Source organism: Gymnogyps californianus, chromosome 10 (assembly GCF_018139145.2).
Source record: "Gymnogyps californianus isolate 813 chromosome 10, ASM1813914v2, whole genome shotgun sequence".
NCBI classification, from domain to species: domain Eukaryota; kingdom Metazoa; phylum Chordata; class Aves; order Accipitriformes; family Cathartidae; genus Gymnogyps; species Gymnogyps californianus.
Window position 1 is genome coordinate 10,901,194 of NC_059480.1, and position 18,829 is coordinate 10,920,022.

Here is an 18,829-nt window from a genome sequence, read left to right on the forward strand (position 1 = left end):
GTGAAGGAGTCCTATTTCCATTCTGGTAAGCATCTTGGAAAAGCTACTTATGTGAACAGGTTGAACACATGCAAAGAGATTTGGTAAGTCATGCAAACAAGCCCATCTGAATCAAATTTTGCCACCTCATTTGGTGCCAATTATCATACTAGTTCATAGACCAAAGTTTATAGGATCGTACTGTTACCTAAACAGCAGGTTCCTTTACCTAGCATACCTCTCTGGGGAATGCAGCTCAACCATGAATAACTTGCAGAGTACTACAATCCATGAATTAGATAGCTATACTGGTATAGTTAAAGGTAACTATTGGCAATTGGGATTAACCAATTCCTATGGTACACGAAATGGAATTCCCACTCTCATATGCACCAAGCAGGAATGTTTACTTACATTGTTATTTACTACCATGGTGTTGAGTAACTATGACTATTATGAAAACAGTAAATCTTAAAAGTAATTATGACTATATAAAAGGAAATGGTCGGATAAGCAGGTACGTTTGGGAGGAATCATTAGCAGTTATATAGGGGAGTGTGTCTGTGTGTGCGCGCACGCACATGCATGCATGCATGCGTGTTTGTTGGTTTTTTTACCTGTATGCCTGGATAGCCAGGTTGTCCAGGAAAACCAGCAAATCCTGTTTCCCCCTGGAAAGGATCACATAAATATAATTTGATTAATCTGTTAAGACATTAATATAATTAATTGAACAAAAATCAGTAAGGCAGTCATACAATATTGTAATGTTATAATAGCATCCACAGTTTGTTTCAGAAAATTCACTGGGTTTGTACAAGAGATGGTATGTTTCATAGAATCTCTTCGGTTAAAAAAAACCACAACATGTATTGCCAGGTTATTTAGACAGTGGTCAGCGGATTCAGTGTAGCTGGGGCACAGAACTAGCTGGAATACATACCAGCAGACTCTAATAGACTGTCTGCTTAATACAGCTGAAATTGGTTTGCTGCCTGCTGAATGACCCTCTTAAACTATTATTGCATGGAAAGCAGCTGCATATCAACTCGTCCTCTCCTTTTATGATCTACTAATACACTCATCCATCCAGTATTCAAACTCTTTAGGTAGGCAGTGGTAAAAAACAAAGTAAAAAGTAGTTTTGCAGATAAAACAGTCACCTGAAACATAACTCTACATCCACGTATCTGTACATTAATGTGATTTATGAATAGCATGATCATTACCTTAACTAGATTTGAAAATGAGCTGGGGAGGTAGGAAAAAGGGCAAGATGTAGATCTATATACCTACATCTGTTGTTCTTTACTCCAGTAAGTTGTTGTAAGTTCATAACTAACATTTAGCAGACTTAACAGCAAAACTGGAATTTCTTGAGCTAGGAAGATGAACAAGACATGCACATAACACAAAATTACACAAACAATGTCACCATGGCAAACAAAGTTAACATGCTGTGTAACTTTTCTATCATGCTATATGCATGTCTCACTGGCTTTTCTTCGTGCTTGCAACTTCAAAGCCCATTAGCCAATTTCAGCCAAATTTCAGAGTGGCAGAAATTCAAAGACAGAGTTCATACAACTTCTGTGGTGACAGGTAGCAGGAGAGAAAGGAAGGAATGCAATGTGAGCTATCAAGTATGTGGCAATTCCAAATCTGCACAAATTCACAGAAAACCAAATCTCACTGATCCCACTGTTCAGAGAGCTGCTTATACTTTATGTCTTCTTACCTTCATGCCAGGAAAACCTGCAGGTCCATAAGAACCAGGATTACCCTGATAAAAGCAAGTACAATGTGAGCTAAAACAGTAAAAGCTTATTCGAAATTACACCTATTCAGAACTGCTGAGCAGTTAATGTTCCTTAGATAATTATTACTTGGTATATTTCCCAGTAATATTATTATTCAGAATTGTTGAGCAGTTAATATTCCTTAGATAATTATTACTTGGGATATTTCCCAAAAACTTTGCAAAGTTTTTGCAAATACTTTATATGAGACATGGGCATGAATTTGAACTATAGACCAAAGTAAACCAGACAGGTCTTCACTTAATTTTTTTATCATATTGCACCAAGCACAGTAGTGGACATGTTGCTCCATGTGAGCACTGTAATGCAAATCAAGCACAAGCTGCTGTAAAAAACTGCCATCGGCACGTATGGAATACATTAAAATTGCTGTGTTAGTACTATGCTATTCCAGAGAAGCTTTGTGCAGCTCTAAATATTTAGAGGATAACCCTACAGATTTACTTTCTTTCCAAGGACAGAAAGTATGTATGAGCTTATGTTTAAGTCTGAGACAGGGTGAGTCCCAGGGCAGGACTCCTAAATATTCTATACAGAAAGTATGACAGACTAGTTTAAAAAAATCCTTAAAATCTTAGAAATGCAAACTTAAACTGCCAAATATATTATGAACCTAATTATAGTGAATTTGTGAAATAATTTATTCTGCAACTTCCTTACCTGTAATCCAGGGAATCCAGGAATGCCTTTTTCACCCTTTTCTCCTCTCCCAAGTGTACCCTGGAGCATTCAAAATATTTTGTTTAAACAAGATGCTCAGTGAAGTTTGCCATAAATTTTAATTTTTGTGCATGTTTATTAAGTTCTGTATATGTTAGGTTAATGGATCTTGTTTCACTTGCTAGACTCAATCACTGGGGCTTACTTCATACAACACCACTAGCAGTGCCTATGTAGCTTCAGTTATTCAAGGAACCTGCTATGGTCTCTTCTCCAAGCTTAATATGCTTTCAGCAGTTTAATTTTTTTTTTTTTTTTTTTTTTTTAAAGCTCTGGACATCTTTTGGGCTGCATCAGTCCACTTCTCAGTTCCTGCTTCTAACTAACAAGTGTACTATTAGCTACATGGATAGCTAGTACAGGAGCAAGCATATAAAGCCCATCTGTTTCAAAATAAATCTGATATAAAAACATCAGTTTTGTCTCCTTTGCCAGTGCTGAGTAACAGTGGTCCTTTTATGATGGAAAATGAATTTCTGAGAAAGTGCTAGACTTAGAACTCAGAAATGTGATGTTCAGGCTTCTCGTTTCTTCTCTTCTGCCTACAAAGCTAAATAAGTTTTTGACATAAACTGGACTCATTCTTTTGTCCCCAATTATCTTCTGTTTTTCTGAGATCTAGTAGTTTCCTGCCTGTGGATTTTCCTCCTCCAAATCTATCAGCAGTAAAGACTCCAGAATCTTTTTTTGTGGCTGCTTCTGCTCAGCATCCAGGAACTCTTTACTGGCACACTAATGTTGAAATTAATCATGCTGACAGAAAGAAAAGAAAAGCTAGAATAGATAGCAAACAGCAACTCTTTCTCCAAACAGGTGGCTCTCTCTTCTCTACTCTTGAGGATACCCATAATGTGAAGTTAAAGTCTTTCCCTAACATATTTAGGGAAATGTAAATCATGCCCTATTAAGAACACATACAGATCTTCTCTATTTCTCTTCTTGAGAAAAAAACAATCTGTGCTTCTATTTTCTTCACAGTCACAGTCCATTACATGTCAATAGCCCAACTGGAAACAACACTGACCTTTCGCTACCAGGCAACATTCAATAGGTACATATAAAACAGACTCAGAAAGGTTTTACCAAAGGGTTTTGAAATATTTTTGCTTTCAGACTGATTTAGGTGGTGATGAAATTTCACAGCACAAATGCTGTTATTTTTTCCATCACCTTGTGCTTTAAAAGATTAACTTAATAACCACAGAAGGACTTTGCCAGCACCATGGGGAAAAAAAAAAAAAAATCACATTACTTACTTTGGGTCCACGTGGCCCTCTGTATCCTGTTACCCCAGGTAGTCCTTTTTGGCCCTACGTATACAAGGAAAGTTTCTGAGTATATTAATATTCAGGACATGCCTATATGCTGTTTAACTTTTTTTAAGTCCTGTTCTGAATTACAACTGTTAAATAGTATTTTCTTAAGCACTGGGCCTGTTCCTCTAGGTGTACTAGGCAGAAAAAAACCAAGAAAAACAATTATGTACTGATTTTTATTTCTGTTAACACTGTCAAACCAGCATAATGACTGTGGAGTGAGATAGATATATCTTTTCACTTGCAGGGACCTGCTGATCGGGGCTTTGTTCCTACAAACATGCATGACAGTAGGTCTTTGTTGTTTGCTGCTCTATTTAGTTTGATGCAAGTATTCACATGCATAAATCTACACTTTTGTGCATAGCCCCAATCTGAATAGGATGCATGGCTGGCTTCATGGTCATGTCATGTTGCACAGCAGCATATGTCACACTTCGCAGTAATATGGGGAGTTTATATACGTTCTTTTGGTCCTTCCCCTCTTCCTCGTACACCTGTACATAGCAACCATTTGCATAATCAAAGCCTAAGATCCAATATGTGAAATCTAGCAGTTCCCTGAGTTGAGGCTGCAGGGGCTGGCAATGCCAAATTCACCTTTTCATTTGTGTATTTGAGCAAATCAGACTTGAGGACCTAGAGACTCCAATACAGGGCTCTGTAATGCAATTTTGGTAACTCCTTTTTAAACAAACATTCTAATGTTTTAAGGTACACAACTGTGGCTACAGTAGGTGTGATACTGAAGAAGTACAGTAAAGAACAGGAACTTGCATTAGACAACAAAATCACACTTAATTTTCATATTAAAAGAGCACCCTAGAATGGTTAGGGTTGATAGTTCAAAACATTACATTGGAGAAATCTCAAAGAAAAGAATTGCCAAAGATCTGAAAAATAAAAGTGTTAGTGAAGAGCCACAAAAGAGATTCAATAGCAGAGAAACCAACTTTACCAGAGATGCCTGAAATATGATTTGCTAATGACAAAAAGTGAAGAAAACCAAAGCAAGGGCAGTATGTCCTTTCTGCATCAAGACAGTCTTCCCTCAAGGACATGAGCTAAAGCACACACGGGCTCTCCTCTCCTGAAAGCCTGTAGGAAGGGTGCTGAACAACAGGATTTCTGCTGAAGCTGATGGTTTATTACAGAAAGAAAGATTTGTCCTATGCCATCCTATGCAAAAATACAAAAAAGGATTGTACTTGCCAAGTTGAGCACAGTTAAATATGAAGACAAATTAACACCTTTTCTCCTTTGAACAGCTGAGCTCCAGGAGGTCCAACTAACAGTGGTGACCCAGGTGGCCCAGGAAGTCCAACGTCGCCCTGTGGAAGCCAAAGGAACAGCAGAGAGACATTCTGTTCCATGCAGTGTTTCAGTGAGACTCAGCATGTTTTCCTGTTGTACTACAGCACTACATATTTCTGTACTCATTGAACATGTACTGGTACTAATACCTGTAGATAAACAAAGGTTTGTACTGAGATATGTAAACCTCTCTACTGTCTTCCCAGATGAGCAAGGTTGACGATCTTAATCCACTCCTATTCTCCTCAGTCATTAAAAATAATGTTATGGCTAAGGAAATAAATGAGAACTCTGTACTCATAGCTACTGCTCCGAATCTGCTGTGGAGATAGTTACAGGATTGTCAAATCTCTTTGTGTACATACAGTCTCTCGTGTTCCAGACTGAAGCCTTTGAGCGCAAGGCTTTGTGAATGTAAAGATGAAATGGAAATTATTTGCTATTGAAAGTTGTGCATGTTAGAAACTTGCACGAATTCTAAGAAGTGACTGGACAAATTCATAGAAGAAAAATCATATATTCCACATTGGTTCTATAAGTCCTGAGTATGCTAATAGGTGGAGACTGGGAGAGGAACTATTATTATGTGCTTGTCCTTTTCTTACACCCTTTCCTTGGCATCTGTTGCTGGACATAGCAAGAGATGAGATTCAGTGACTGATCTGGTACAGCCACTGTTACTGGAGGGTACTGTTGTGATTATTTCAGCAGTGTCTGTACAGAAGGTAATTGCTATATAAATGCTAACTAACATACTGATTGTTGCTTTTCAAAACCTCCAGAATACACTTCATTCCTGTATGCAGCTCACTGAAGGAATCACTTCTGCACAGAATTAATTGATTCAATAACTTACATTACTTCTCCTTCCATTCTAACATGATTAGTGGGAGCACACAGCCACAAATGAATGAGTTCCAGGGAACCCAACAAGACTCTATTATACTTCTAATTCTACAGCAATAATATATTTAATAATATTTGTTTTCTTTAATAATATTTGTTTTCTTACCAGCTCCCCCTTTTGTCCATCCACTCCAATACCTGGATTCCCCTAATTGACAAAAAGTGTACACAGTTTGAAGATAATCAGAGAATGCTGACATTTTAATCAAGTAACTCCTTTGAAAAACTTGGTAACAAATAACCATAAGGGCCATTTCCAATATTTGTATAAATTACTCTATTATTTCACTAACAACTTCAGGAAAAGTCATTGCCTACCTGTTCACCTGGCAAACCAGGGTAACCTGGAATACCCTTTAAAAGAGAATGAAGACAAGTTAATATGTCTGATTTAGAGACAGCTTTGCTTTGAAAATTACCTCCTCTTGCCAGTAGCACCTAGAGGCAGAATTTCCTCTTGGGATGTACCTATCCCAAAGTGCAATTTACTTCACCTGGTCACTGCTGTCAGGAGAGATGAACTCTGGCTTCCCACTTTCCTGTTCCCACAAGGTGGCCTTGGGGAAAGGGAATAAGGAGAGCGCACTAGCAGCATTCCTCCATGACCACAGACTGCCAGGATAAAACGTGTTCACACAGGCATGGGAAGGAACAACATATGCTCCAATTCCTGAACTTCCAAACTCGTAAGGTAAGGCAAAAATCTCTCTTTTTATCATCTGCCTCTAAAATTATTTCTAGGCTTTGATTCACATTAAGGCAAGTTCTAAAATTGGTAGACTAGAACTTATGGATATCCTGAAAATGCAAGGCTGTATAACTGTGGTGATCTTACAGGCAAGCCTGGGTAGCCTGGGTATCCAGATGGGCCCGTTGTACCTCTCGACCCTCTAGGTCCCTGGAAAAGATGGCAAAAGGTCAGTTTGTGAAAATACCAAGAGCTTACCCTTTTTTCCACAAAACTAGTCCCTCCAAAATGCCTGCATCACTTGGACTCAGTCTACTGGCCACTGCATTCCACCCATGGTCTGAAGCTTATACCAAGCCAGAAACCTCACTGTCACTAGAGCAGCTCAGCACCAGTTTCTGGATAATACTGTACAGATACTGGACAATGCACAGTTATATGTTACTAATGAATTGAAAGAATACTTAGTCAGTAATTGTGCTACAGTGTGGGGACCTGATACAGTTCATCAGTGATATTTTTTTGAAAGGCATAAGAAGAGGAACGCAAAGCCATTAAGAGTGTGAGTCAGCAACAAAATTAAACTCTCTCTTCTTCTCACATGTTTTTATGGCCAATATATGGTAGTGTGCTACATGTTCTTGGGAGATCCACCAGATACTGTTGAAGAAGGTGTCAGATCTCTACGCATCTTGAATTTCACAGAGAAAATATTCTGCAAACTGTGAGTACCAGGGCGACAACTGCTCAATGCACAGCTAATGCAGATGGGTATGGTCTGTTTCTGCTCCTTTTCAGCCAGCATGAACTGTTCATGCGGGCAGACTACAGGGACTCGATGTCTGTTAGACTTTATTCTGGAATTTTGCTATTTAAGGCAGGCAGGGAGAAACCCCAATATTTCTTTACTGTACTAAGAAGGAAAATCTGAAAGATCTTCAGGACAAAAAGCACGTATAGAACCCACTGACTGTACTTACAGGCATGCCAGGGGGTCCAGGATCACCTCTGTCTCCCTATAATGACAATCATTTAGCAAATGAATCATTATAAGCTTTGTTGTGGGTATTTTCTAATTTATAGCTATTAAGATCACAAGCTATCTGTTCCAGTTGTATATTTGCTTTTAATCTTTTTTTTGCACCAAGCTTTATTAAACAGTGAGAATTTATGAGAACAATTACATTTGCCACACATGTTTTCCTAAAAGATATGATTTTTTTCTCAATCAGATACTTACTGGAGGTCCTTTTCCAAAATGTGAAACGTACACTGAATTTCCTTTTTCTCCTTTTTGCCCTGGATTTCCCTTTAAAGAGAAAAAAGTCTTTTAAAACATGATCCACTTACTGATATCGTACATTTTTATGGGGATTGAATGATAATTTCTTAGGCTGTGATTTTCTGGTGCCCATACATCACTAAGTAATCCACTAGAACCACCATCACTGCATGAGCATTTTGCAGTTCTTTTATCTAACAAGACCCTTAAAAGTAAAACTGCCTTTTGTACAGTTGAGCAAAACAGCTCCTCGTAGCTTCTGGACTCCTGCTCTGTTAGATGCTCCTTAGCTCTTGGGTACTTCAATATTCTACAGTCTTCACAAATCTTGCCTTTAGTATCAAGTATATCAATATGCCTACCTTTCCTTTCAGTGAGTCAGTAGCTTCAAGTATTAGCACTCTGCCTTCTTCAAAAGTTCATGCTGCGATTTAGAAGAATCTAGTGTGATTCTGCATACAGCTAAAAAGCTGAAAGTATAGACTGTGTTACATGCATAATCTTCAACATTTCCATCTATTAGGAAATATGTTTCACAGTCCACAAAAAAAAAATTCTGATGCCTAAAGGCCCTGTATTTTTAAAAACTAAGTTCTCATGGTACTTGCTGTGGAGTCCTTTATAAAACTTTGCCAATCTTAGCACCCTCAGAACCTCTATCTGACTTAGCAGGAACAGATGATTGCTTTTGCAAAATTTAATTGTAATGCTCAATTGACTGTTAAGAGCATGATATGTACATATCTGAAGAACAGATATATTAAGACATTATTTCTGAAGTTTTCTCATTTGAAATCCAAACATACTGGATATAATTTAACTAAGTTAACCACTTAACTATTGATTTCAATAAAATGGGATACTGTTTTTCATAGAATTTAACCACTTTAAAACTGTACTGGTTTCCTGATATTATACACTGGCTGCTCAAATCCTGAAGTCAGAATGAAACAGGGAAGTACTTATCCCTGGAATGGTACAATAAAAAGAAGAGTTACAGCTGTGTGCAGCTGGATATAGCTACAGTAGACTGGATGCAGATTACAGGTCAAACAACAGCTGCTAGGGAACACACTAAACACATCAAAAGTTATATTTGTCTTTGGTTATTTTACATGTGATCTCTTGTGTAATAAAACATCTTTATTAGATTCAGTTTGTTACCTTCTACATGACTTAGGTAAGGCCTTACAAATAGAAACTACTTTTTCCCATTTATTGGTGAGGTAAATGTACAGATTCTACAAGGTAACAGAAGTAAAGCTGATGAATATGTACATAGTGTTAAATAAAATTATACGGGACAACATTATAAATAATAACATAAAAATGTTAGCTGTAATATATAATCAAGTTGGTACTTGGTGCAACAAATTGATTTAAAAATAGGCAATCTGCATAGAGAGGTTGGAATAGCATTCTTGTACACAAGCAAATATGGTTACTATGTCTTGCTTTTCTGGATAGCTAAATTAATTTGCACTGGAATTTTAGTGTGCATATCCAAGGCTATATGTCTATTGTGTCTCCCATTCTTTGTAGGGTGCAAATACTTTTCTAGGCCTGCCAAAGAGCATGCTCCCAGAATTTGGAGGATTTATGCTGTAATTTGTCCCATGTCTCATTTTTCCTTTATGTCATTTAGCTAATTATAAAAGGCAAAACTCTATTTTGAAAGCCATAACTAAGGAAACACAGGTAAAATTAGAGTTTGAGCAGAAGTCATTTTATCATTTGGTTACTTTGAGAGGTATAACAAATGAGGTTATTATCATCAAGTTTTTTATCAGGTTGTGTATTTCATAGCATTTATTACAGGTCCAAGACTGAAATTGTATGTTTTTTCTAATTGCTATATTTTTGACAACATCTTTTCACTCTGGCACCCACTGCCCATTTTTTGATTCCCTATGGCTGAATCAGCATCTTATTTAGCTCCTACTAAACATATTTGACTTTTTATGTAAATTGCAGTCGTTTTTATTGTTTTCTTTAGAAAATTTCAGGGAAGCTCTTAGACCAACTAATCAGCTATTAATCATTCAGAACTAAAACTTGTTTCCACAAAAAGTCAAAGACTGGGGACGAGATCTGTTCAGCAAAATTTCTTTGGAGGTACAGTAATTTATATCCCTTACTGACATGAATCTGTGCTTTATCTTCATTAGAAGAGCACTGCTAACACAACTATTTAAACAATTTTAAAACGCTTTCAATTTTAACAGCAAAAGTAAACAATATTAAAATGCTACTTTTAAACATTTTAACTGAAATGATCTCTACGTATACAGATAAACACTCAGGCAAGATTAGGTGTGCACAGAGCAGTCATGAATAGGTATGTGTAAAAAGTGGCACATGAAACTGTAAGAGCATGATTTTGGAAGAGATCTACTAATACACTTGTGTGATCAACCACTAAAAATCCTCAAGTGTTACAGGACTTAGACTTGTTGAAGCTTCCGCTTATTGCTAATTCATCTCAGGTATGTCCCTACTATTAAGGCTTTTAAGAAATTTCATGTATTGATAAATGGTATGATGGTTTCAAGCTACTCCTTCTCAGTTGTGCTTCCATGAAATGGTATTAGCTTTGGTGTGGTTATGTACTGGGGAAACAAAGCAGAATTTAACTCTCAAGGTAGACGTACATGCTTCAAGGATACAGGAACTTATTTTACATTCAAGCTTAAACTTAATCTGTTAAGGCACCAAGTGTCCTTCACTCCCATTAACCTTAGTAAGAATGCCTCGAAATTCATTGTGCAGTGTAAAGCTAGCGCCATAGTATAAAACTCCTTTCATTTTAAGAGCTATTAGCTTGGAGGGGAAATGTATGTATACAGTATTCATAGACAGTAGGAATGCCTTTCACGTACATAAGGACCTCTTGGTCCAATATAACCATTTTCGCCTGGAAATCCTGGATCTCCTCTTGAGCCATTGCAGCCATCTAAACCACGCCTGCCCCTGGGTCCTTCACTTCCTGGTAATCCCTGAAAGACAGTTTAATATTTATTAGAAATACACCATGATAAATAGGCAATTACTTTTTAAATTAACAGAACAGTTCAGAAACAAGTACCTCAGATCCGAAACAGAGGACATCTCTCAGTGGTCCCAGCTTCATACTCTTTGCATTAGAAATGTTTTCTATTGTGATCAATAGAATTTTTTTCATGTATAACAAATGATGTAAGTATTTTATATCTTTTTCTTTGATGCATAGCAAATATAACAGGGACAGCACTGCTTAAGAGGGCCAGACTGAGCTCTCACTTGAGTCAAAAAGTAACGTACTATCTTCTCAGAGAAAGCAGATTCTACCCCTCTAACTATAATCTTTCTTGTGGCTGTAAAGAAAAGCTGAAGTAATATATAAAAGTCATCTCCAGCAGCCTCCTATTTTTTAATTGATAGGATAAAACAAGGAAACCCAGGACACAGCTTGACTCAAGCACACAGTAATCGCAGAGATTATGACTATACATTCAAGAACTGAGGAAGTGATTTTCTAACCTAGCAAGAACTAACCAATGTCCAGATCGGGGTTAGTTCTACTGCAAATTAGACACTAGGCAATAGAAACAGTGAGATTTCCCTTGGAATGATCTTTCCATTGGAGGAAAAAATATTTTCACAGAATTAAACATTTTTGTAAGGAACAAATAGTAATTTTGACCCCCAAAATTTTTTTTTTTGGGGGGGGGGGGGGGAGGTGTCTGAAAAATCATCAGAAAAGTATCCTGGCCATTTGCCTGAAAAGTTTTTGTCAATTTTACCTTCTTCCTATCTTTAAGGTTCTTCATCCCAGTTTGTGAACACTGTTTTTCAATTAACATTTTTCATAAAAAGAACACACATTTCTTGGGAGCGCTTCTTTTTTGTGCTAAATTTTGGCCTTGTGACCTCTACATTACACAGACATTCTGGCAACAGTCCCATTGTCAAGTGTGGACAGCTGACAAGCAGATGCTAAGACACCCACTCAGTTTCTGGTTCTGTTTTCACTTTCAAAATTCAACACTTTAACTTTGTTTGATCCATATGAAACTAATAACAGCATAGGAATTCAGTTGTAATAAACAGCATTTTTCAAAATACTGTATCTAAGAGATATTATCTATCTTTTACCACACCCATTTCCACACTGAAGATGACATTCAGCAAAATATATAATCATACGCTTATAAAGATATATTTAGGACCCACTTTCCTTCTTCAGTCCCTATTCAGGTTAAAATTACTGGACTCAGTGGTTGCTTTTTTTCGCTGCAAAAGGACTACAAGCAAAAATCAGAACGTTTGAACACAAAACAGTACATCATTTGAGATACTTTCAGAGATGTTAAGAATGCAGCAAGCAGACTACAGCCTGCTATAGAGCCTGAGAAAATAAACTCACTGTTTTTAATCCTAGCACTGACACATGCTGCATGGCCATGGGCTAGTCTCCACCTTCACTGCCCCACTCCTGCATGAAAATTATGTACTTACCTCATTGGGATTTTGTAGAGTTTGTTATCAATAGTAAATACAGTTGAAGTTAACATGGCTATTTTACATTTTTGCAAAACATGTAATTCTGTAGGTGACATGATATCAATAGGTATAAAGCCAAACAATTTATTGAGTGTCTTATTCTGTTAGAGGTCTTGCTACAACTTTATAGAAACTGTAATTTTTATAAAGCAATATTAATTCAATACGTACAGGAATGCCATCTAAACCAGGAAATCCTGGGACTCCAGTTGGGCCCTAAAAACAGATGATATGAAAAAACAAAGTTGCTGAGGTCATTAACTCTTAAAAAGAATGAAAAACAGGAATATGTGATACTATAGCAAGAAACAAGAAACAGTCTTGTTTGAAATATGAATCAAAAGCCGTAATTGTCAGAAATAAATATCTGAAAAAAGTTATATGGGCTTAGCAGGAGACTAGTGCCAATAGCTACCCATGTAACAGATGGTACAGTACAGGACAAATGTCTAACTCTCATACTCATTCATTCTCCAAAGATTATAAAATGACAGAGAAGGGAAAGTTGCTTATAACTTATAAAATAATTCTGTACGTAATTTCACAACCCTGCTCCTGTTTTGATAATACCAGCAGCACAATTTCTATTTACAGCGCTTACATTTCAGGTGTGCTAGATACTGACATTAGTGATTCAGTCATCCACTGAGATCAGTGGAATTAGACCATTAAAACTAATATAAAGTACCAAGAGCCAAGCACAGGGATTGTACAGCTATGAAAGATATGGACCTGAACTGCAATTTATACTCCATAAGCGGTAATAAAATTCTGTTTAGTGTACAGCACTTTTAAAAGCACCATACTCCTCCCTCCAGCGCCACACTCTTCCCACAGCCCTCTTTGAGGTTAAGGAGGATGACATGGTATATAACAATCAGAGACTGGGTCTGTTTCATTTTATTTTATATCTTCTGACAATTCTAATTTTGCAATCCACAGCAAAAATCCCCTGAAACATTTTTTTCAAGAAAGCTGTAATTAATTTCAGTGAGAATTTTGTGTGAGCAAGAGTATAGTTTGGCAAATGCTTTTTGATCATTCAGGTTCTGTTTCACTTGCCAATATTTAACATTACATACTGTATACACCTAAAAGAGCTGTCTATGGTGTTTCCTACCTTATCACCTTTTTCTCCAGCTGGCCCAGGCTGCCCATTCTCACCTCTCTGTCCTTTTTCCCCTGGCAGACCAGCTGGTCCTGTAGATCCCAAGGACCCAATCGGACCTTGAGCTCCCAAATCACCAGGCTGACCCTGAAAAGAGTCCAAAGAACTGAGTGACTACTGCTGTAAAGCTCACAGCAGGCAGCATTTCGGAGATGACTGTATGGATAAAACAAGGCTTACAATGTATACATACTCATGATTCAAAACAGCTTGCTGTACAGCCTGCAGATCTGTTCCATGCATTAGATGCTATAGGAACATGACCTTCAAATTTAACAACTTGCTCAAGGTGATACTTTCTTTTCACCTTCTTCAGGTCTCCAGCACCACCTCTCTGAGATGCCTGGGATAAATTGCAAGTCTTCCTGGCTCTACCAATGTAAGTATCACCTTCTGCAAGCATAAGACTCCACTGAACTTCATATTTTTGCCACCAGAGAAGTGATGGCTCATTTTAGAAAAAGGGCCTTTGTACACAATTAGAACAAATCAAGAGAGTTCCCTCTTTCTTTTAAGACACACTATAGCTAATTATCTTAAGTTTTTCTAGCTCACATATCTTCCATCATCACTTTCAGATCTTAATGCCTTATTTAAAAGTTGTGAAGTTTCCTGCAGAAAAAAAAAGAGAGTTATTAACCAACATATTTACAGAAAGTATCAATTTTAATAGATTGCTCTAAAATGGTTTGGGAGGTTGCAGAATGTCATTTATCTATAAATAGCTCTAAGTTGAGTATCTGTACCTATAGTACCATACAGACCATCTCTATGGATTTCTACTAACTTTTCCAAGGTAATACATATTCTCCTGAAGTAAAAATACTTCCCATGCCAACTGGATTTTTCAGTCTATAACATTGGTGTGGAGTTGTTTTGGATTTGTTGCAGTTTTTGTTCTGTGCTGCTAAACAACTATTAAATCATAGATTCAAAGTGCTGAATAAAGCAAGCTTTCTAATCAGACTTTACATGTGAGCTGTCTACACTTTCACCCTACAAAATCTATGTATTTACAGGTCTTTATTTCCCTTACTCATCTTTTTCATTCTGTATCATTATCTTTGTTTAGCTATAACTTGGTTTCCCAACTGAAGAGTGTTTTGCTTTCTTTTCAGAATTCATCAATCAATTCATCCATCAAAATCAATTATATAATCAATATTTATTAAAAAAGAGAGCAAAATGGAGCCCCATGCATTCCTGAGAAAAGCATATGGCTCTAAGACCACTTGAGGGCAGTAAAGGATATTTCAGTACAACCTCCATTCACAGAAATGACAGACCAGACATTTATTTCTATGAATGGATTGAAGGAAAACAAAATGACAGAAATCAAAGGTGATTGTAAGCAAATATGTTAGCTTCAGGAGTCAAATTACGTTGAAGCAACAGAACTGAATTGCTTGCTTCTCAGTGTAAACATTTCAACAGACTGAATCTGTCTGAACAAAATCTTATCTTGTGAATTGCAAGCAGGGACCTAAACCTCTTTTTATTTATTCTCTATTTGTCTTTTAAAATATGTCAATAAAATCAGTGTGATTTGACAGTTGGACATGAAGTGAAGAAATGTATGGTATGCATCATCCAATCAAATCAGCAAAGAAACAGGGTAATGAGAAGGTAACTTACTACATGCTTGGAACAGGAACATACTATAGGCTTATGCTGTACGGGAAGCAGGACTGGATCACCACTGGCCCTGAAGCTATGAACAGGAATTTAGTCCAGAGGCTAGGAAAAGAAGTCCTACACTTACAAATAAGGACTACCTGAAAAAGTATCCTCATACTACTCATGTTCCATTTGTCTTTACTGGCTCCTCTCACTTAAACCTTGATCCTGATTCCAGTGAAGTCACTGGCAAAAATTCCAGGGCAGAATCAGCATGTTGTCTTCAGCAACAGTTACAATTTTCTTGATACCGTAATCTGAGTAGTGTAAAATATTATGTAAATTAAGGGCTACTAGTATTAAAATCTGCCGATTCTGCATCCTTGTTAACAAGGAATGGACAGTTAGGATTCTGGGTGTTTAATTTGAGTAGTTGCTTGCATGAACAATTGCAGCCTGTCTATGTGCCTTGCACATCCTCTGTTGTAAAACTGAATTTATTCATCGAGGTACTCTTGAAGCAGCTATTACACCCTTTAAATACTTGATAAAAAAAAGACTGGACAACCATTTTAATTAAAGCATAATTTTGAGTATAAGAAAACTTAAATTAATGAGACTAATAATACAGTAAAACGCAACTGTTTGAACCATTCACTCTACTGGAAACAGTACTTTTTTTTAGTACACTGAACTAGCTGTTACATGTAAAATGCAAAATTCATCAGCAGGAAAAAAAACGCATGAGATATTTCTCACTAATGCTCTAATGCCTTTGTCTTAACAATGCATTTTGTTGAGAAGTTTCTGCAGCAATTTTAGTATTTTTAATTCATAGTGTATATGCTCTGCATTCAATAGATGAAAGAGAAAATTTTCACATCATGTTATATCCTTTGGACAGTTGAAGAAACATGATTTTGATAGTACTCAGAAAAAAGCTGAGACACTGTATGAATTCTATGGTAATTATCCATCATAATTAACCAATAAACACTTCCAGGACATGTAGTCCTTTAGGCTGATAAAATGTCTTCGCTAGTTGCTACCCTGTGAATTTAATTGACTCCATGGTTTATGTCTTCAGTAGGAGGTAGTGAAGTCATAAAACAGTCACTGAATCCAGAATTCACAATAGGTTTGACAGCTGATACAACTTTAGCATGCCATGTGAAGCTGGTGGATTGTCTCTCTTTCTTTCAGCTCAAAGACTGATAATGACTGGGAGCTTTGTTAAGACCAAACTGATACCATGTCATAACATCTATTATCACATCTATTATTTGTGCCCATCCAATGTGACTACCACAGCATTACAGTCTCAGGACAGCTGTACAAATAAAGAGGATGAAGGTAGTCATGCTCATGTGGAAATGACAAATTAGCTCAGTTAAAATGAACAGAATATTATGCCTGCTCTGCCATCTGATGCCAATAAATTCCTTTAGGATTTCAATGCCTTGTTAATCATCTAGGTCAGGAACTACCCATGCCAAGACTATGGTCTGTTATTTTATCATATCCTGGGCTTGACCTGCAGTAAGAAACTGACTTTTGACAAAACAAGACTATATTTTTTTTAATTAAGTATGCTTCCTAAGACTAAGACTGTAAATACTTCAGAATCATGCAGCAAAGCATTTAATACTGTTTGGAAAAGCCAATGGCCAAGGTTATTTGGAATTACTCTTTTTGGTTGCCTGGGACACTGAAGAGCACCTGATTTTTAGAGTGCCCTGAGCACTTAATTGTCTGAAAGCACAATGTTTTAAAGGAGTCTTAACTGGAAATCAAAAAAACTGGTTCATGCTATTAGAGTGAATTCTGGCTTGCTTGTTGTTATTGATCAAGTCAAAAGAAGTCCAGTTATTGCCTTCATTTAGGACAGTACCCAACGTTACAGGCTATGTGCATGTACCAGTGACACATGAAATGCATTTACCTTCTGTTCACATGAAGAAAAATGAAAATGCCCAGCAACTCCACAGAATCAGACTGTAGGCAAATAATATAGTGCCCTTTTTCATTCTACACTAGGCTCTGGCTTGTAACCAGTCTTTCTCATTTTACCAGGAGCAGGACAGAGAAAGGGAGGAAAGTAGAGCAGTTTGGGGGCAAGAGAGGAGTGCACACAAAGGCATTTGCAGACAGATGTTTTCTTTTGTAATTTTCTTAGTGAGGTGGGAGCATCTGCTGCTACTCTAAGCTCCACCCATGTCCTCTCCCATTTTGGAAGAGCAGGTCTATTACACAGCAAAGCCACAGCTTCCAGGGCTTGTAGGGGTGTCCATTCTGGGAAGTTTCCACTCCTCCACTGTAACTGTGTAGGACTGGGACCAAAACCATTTTCACTGTAAGTCAAGGCTCCAAAATAAACCTTCTAAATGTTAACTTTATCAAGATGAGATCAATCTGAGAAAGCACACAACTTGGCATTAAATCCACTCTCTTGTCCTTAATAGAGCAAATTTTTCTGTGACTATGGGTTAAACAGTGAGTGAGGGTCAGACTAGTATATGGCATGTACTTTATTCTCAGTTTGTTCAGAAACAGCAGATCGCATAACGATTTTTCAGTATAACTTCTTTTTTATAGTCAGATTTTGAGCCGATTAAATGCAATAGTAACTTCTAGTGCTTGACTTTTCTCTGCACCTGGATCATGCTGCAAACTACTAGAAAATTCTGTGCTCTTTTATCATATTTTTCAATGATCCAGTATGCTACAGGAACATAGTACCTGATGATGCAGCTTAGTATCCACAGTGATACTTCACTGAAGCACAACACATCACAGTGAAGTGCTGAAAACATTTTTCACGGTGTACTTTGTTTTGTGTTTTAACCCTGTGGAACCATGAAAAGAAAAAGTATCCAATAAGCCAGTGGGTGTCACTATTGTGTTAAACGAACACTGAACAAGAGAGAATTTGGCACTGAAACTCTAAGAAACACTGTTAATGGCTGAAAGCAGAGAGCTGCAAATAAGAGCATTTTAGACCACAAATAATTAACATCAGATTAGCTAATAAAATAAAATTAGCTTTTGCTCTGATTCATTTTATTGAAACAAGTCACTGATTGGCAATTTTCAGTTGATTCAAATCTATGAAAAAGAATGATTTTGTAGAGTTTTGTCTTACCTGATGTGGAAAAGCTTGCCAATCTGCAGCCACTGAGAAAAACACTATTTTTAGTATGGTGGGACAGAAGAACCAGAAGTATTAAGGAAAGAAAGATGCTCAAGAAGAAAAGGAGAGATAATTTAACTAGATCAAAACTTTTGAAAAATTTGGAAACATGTCTAATATGAAAAATGCTAATTTACAGATGCTGTAGCTGGACATTGTATATGAAGAACAGCCTCAAAGACACCTTACAGTGAGGAGAATGGAGTGATCCTGTTCCTATTCCACATTCTGGTAAGCAGGCTCCACTCCCTCCCAGTTCAAATCCTAACTTTTAGAGCCAGAGAACT

The 18,829-nt window shown here is 37.1% G+C and overlaps 1 protein-coding gene across 2 annotated transcripts in view; it reads right to left on the bottom strand.

Annotated features, from left to right (window-relative positions):
• The window catches only part of COL4A4 (collagen type IV alpha 4 chain), an 80,745-nt gene that overhangs the window by 45,823 nt on the left and 16,093 nt on the right, over positions 1 to 18,829 (bottom strand). For both annotated transcript variants that reach the window (XM_050902204.1, XM_050902205.1), the window contains exons 5-17: positions 13,688 to 13,822; positions 12,739 to 12,783; positions 10,905 to 11,021; positions 7,984 to 8,052; positions 7,724 to 7,759; positions 6,891 to 6,953; positions 6,374 to 6,409; positions 6,162 to 6,203; positions 5,086 to 5,166; positions 3,776 to 3,829; positions 2,460 to 2,519; positions 1,718 to 1,762; positions 597 to 650 (exon numbers count right to left, since the gene is read on the bottom strand). In XM_050902204.1, the coding sequence (XP_050758161.1) occupies positions 597 to 650; positions 1,718 to 1,762; positions 2,460 to 2,519; positions 3,776 to 3,829; positions 5,086 to 5,166; positions 6,162 to 6,203; positions 6,374 to 6,409; positions 6,891 to 6,953; positions 7,724 to 7,759; positions 7,984 to 8,052; positions 10,905 to 11,021; positions 12,739 to 12,783; positions 13,688 to 13,822 (837 nt within the window). The remainder of the gene's footprint in view (positions 1 to 596; positions 651 to 1,717; positions 1,763 to 2,459; positions 2,520 to 3,775; positions 3,830 to 5,085; positions 5,167 to 6,161; positions 6,204 to 6,373; positions 6,410 to 6,890; positions 6,954 to 7,723; positions 7,760 to 7,983; positions 8,053 to 10,904; positions 11,022 to 12,738; positions 12,784 to 13,687; positions 13,823 to 18,829) is intronic.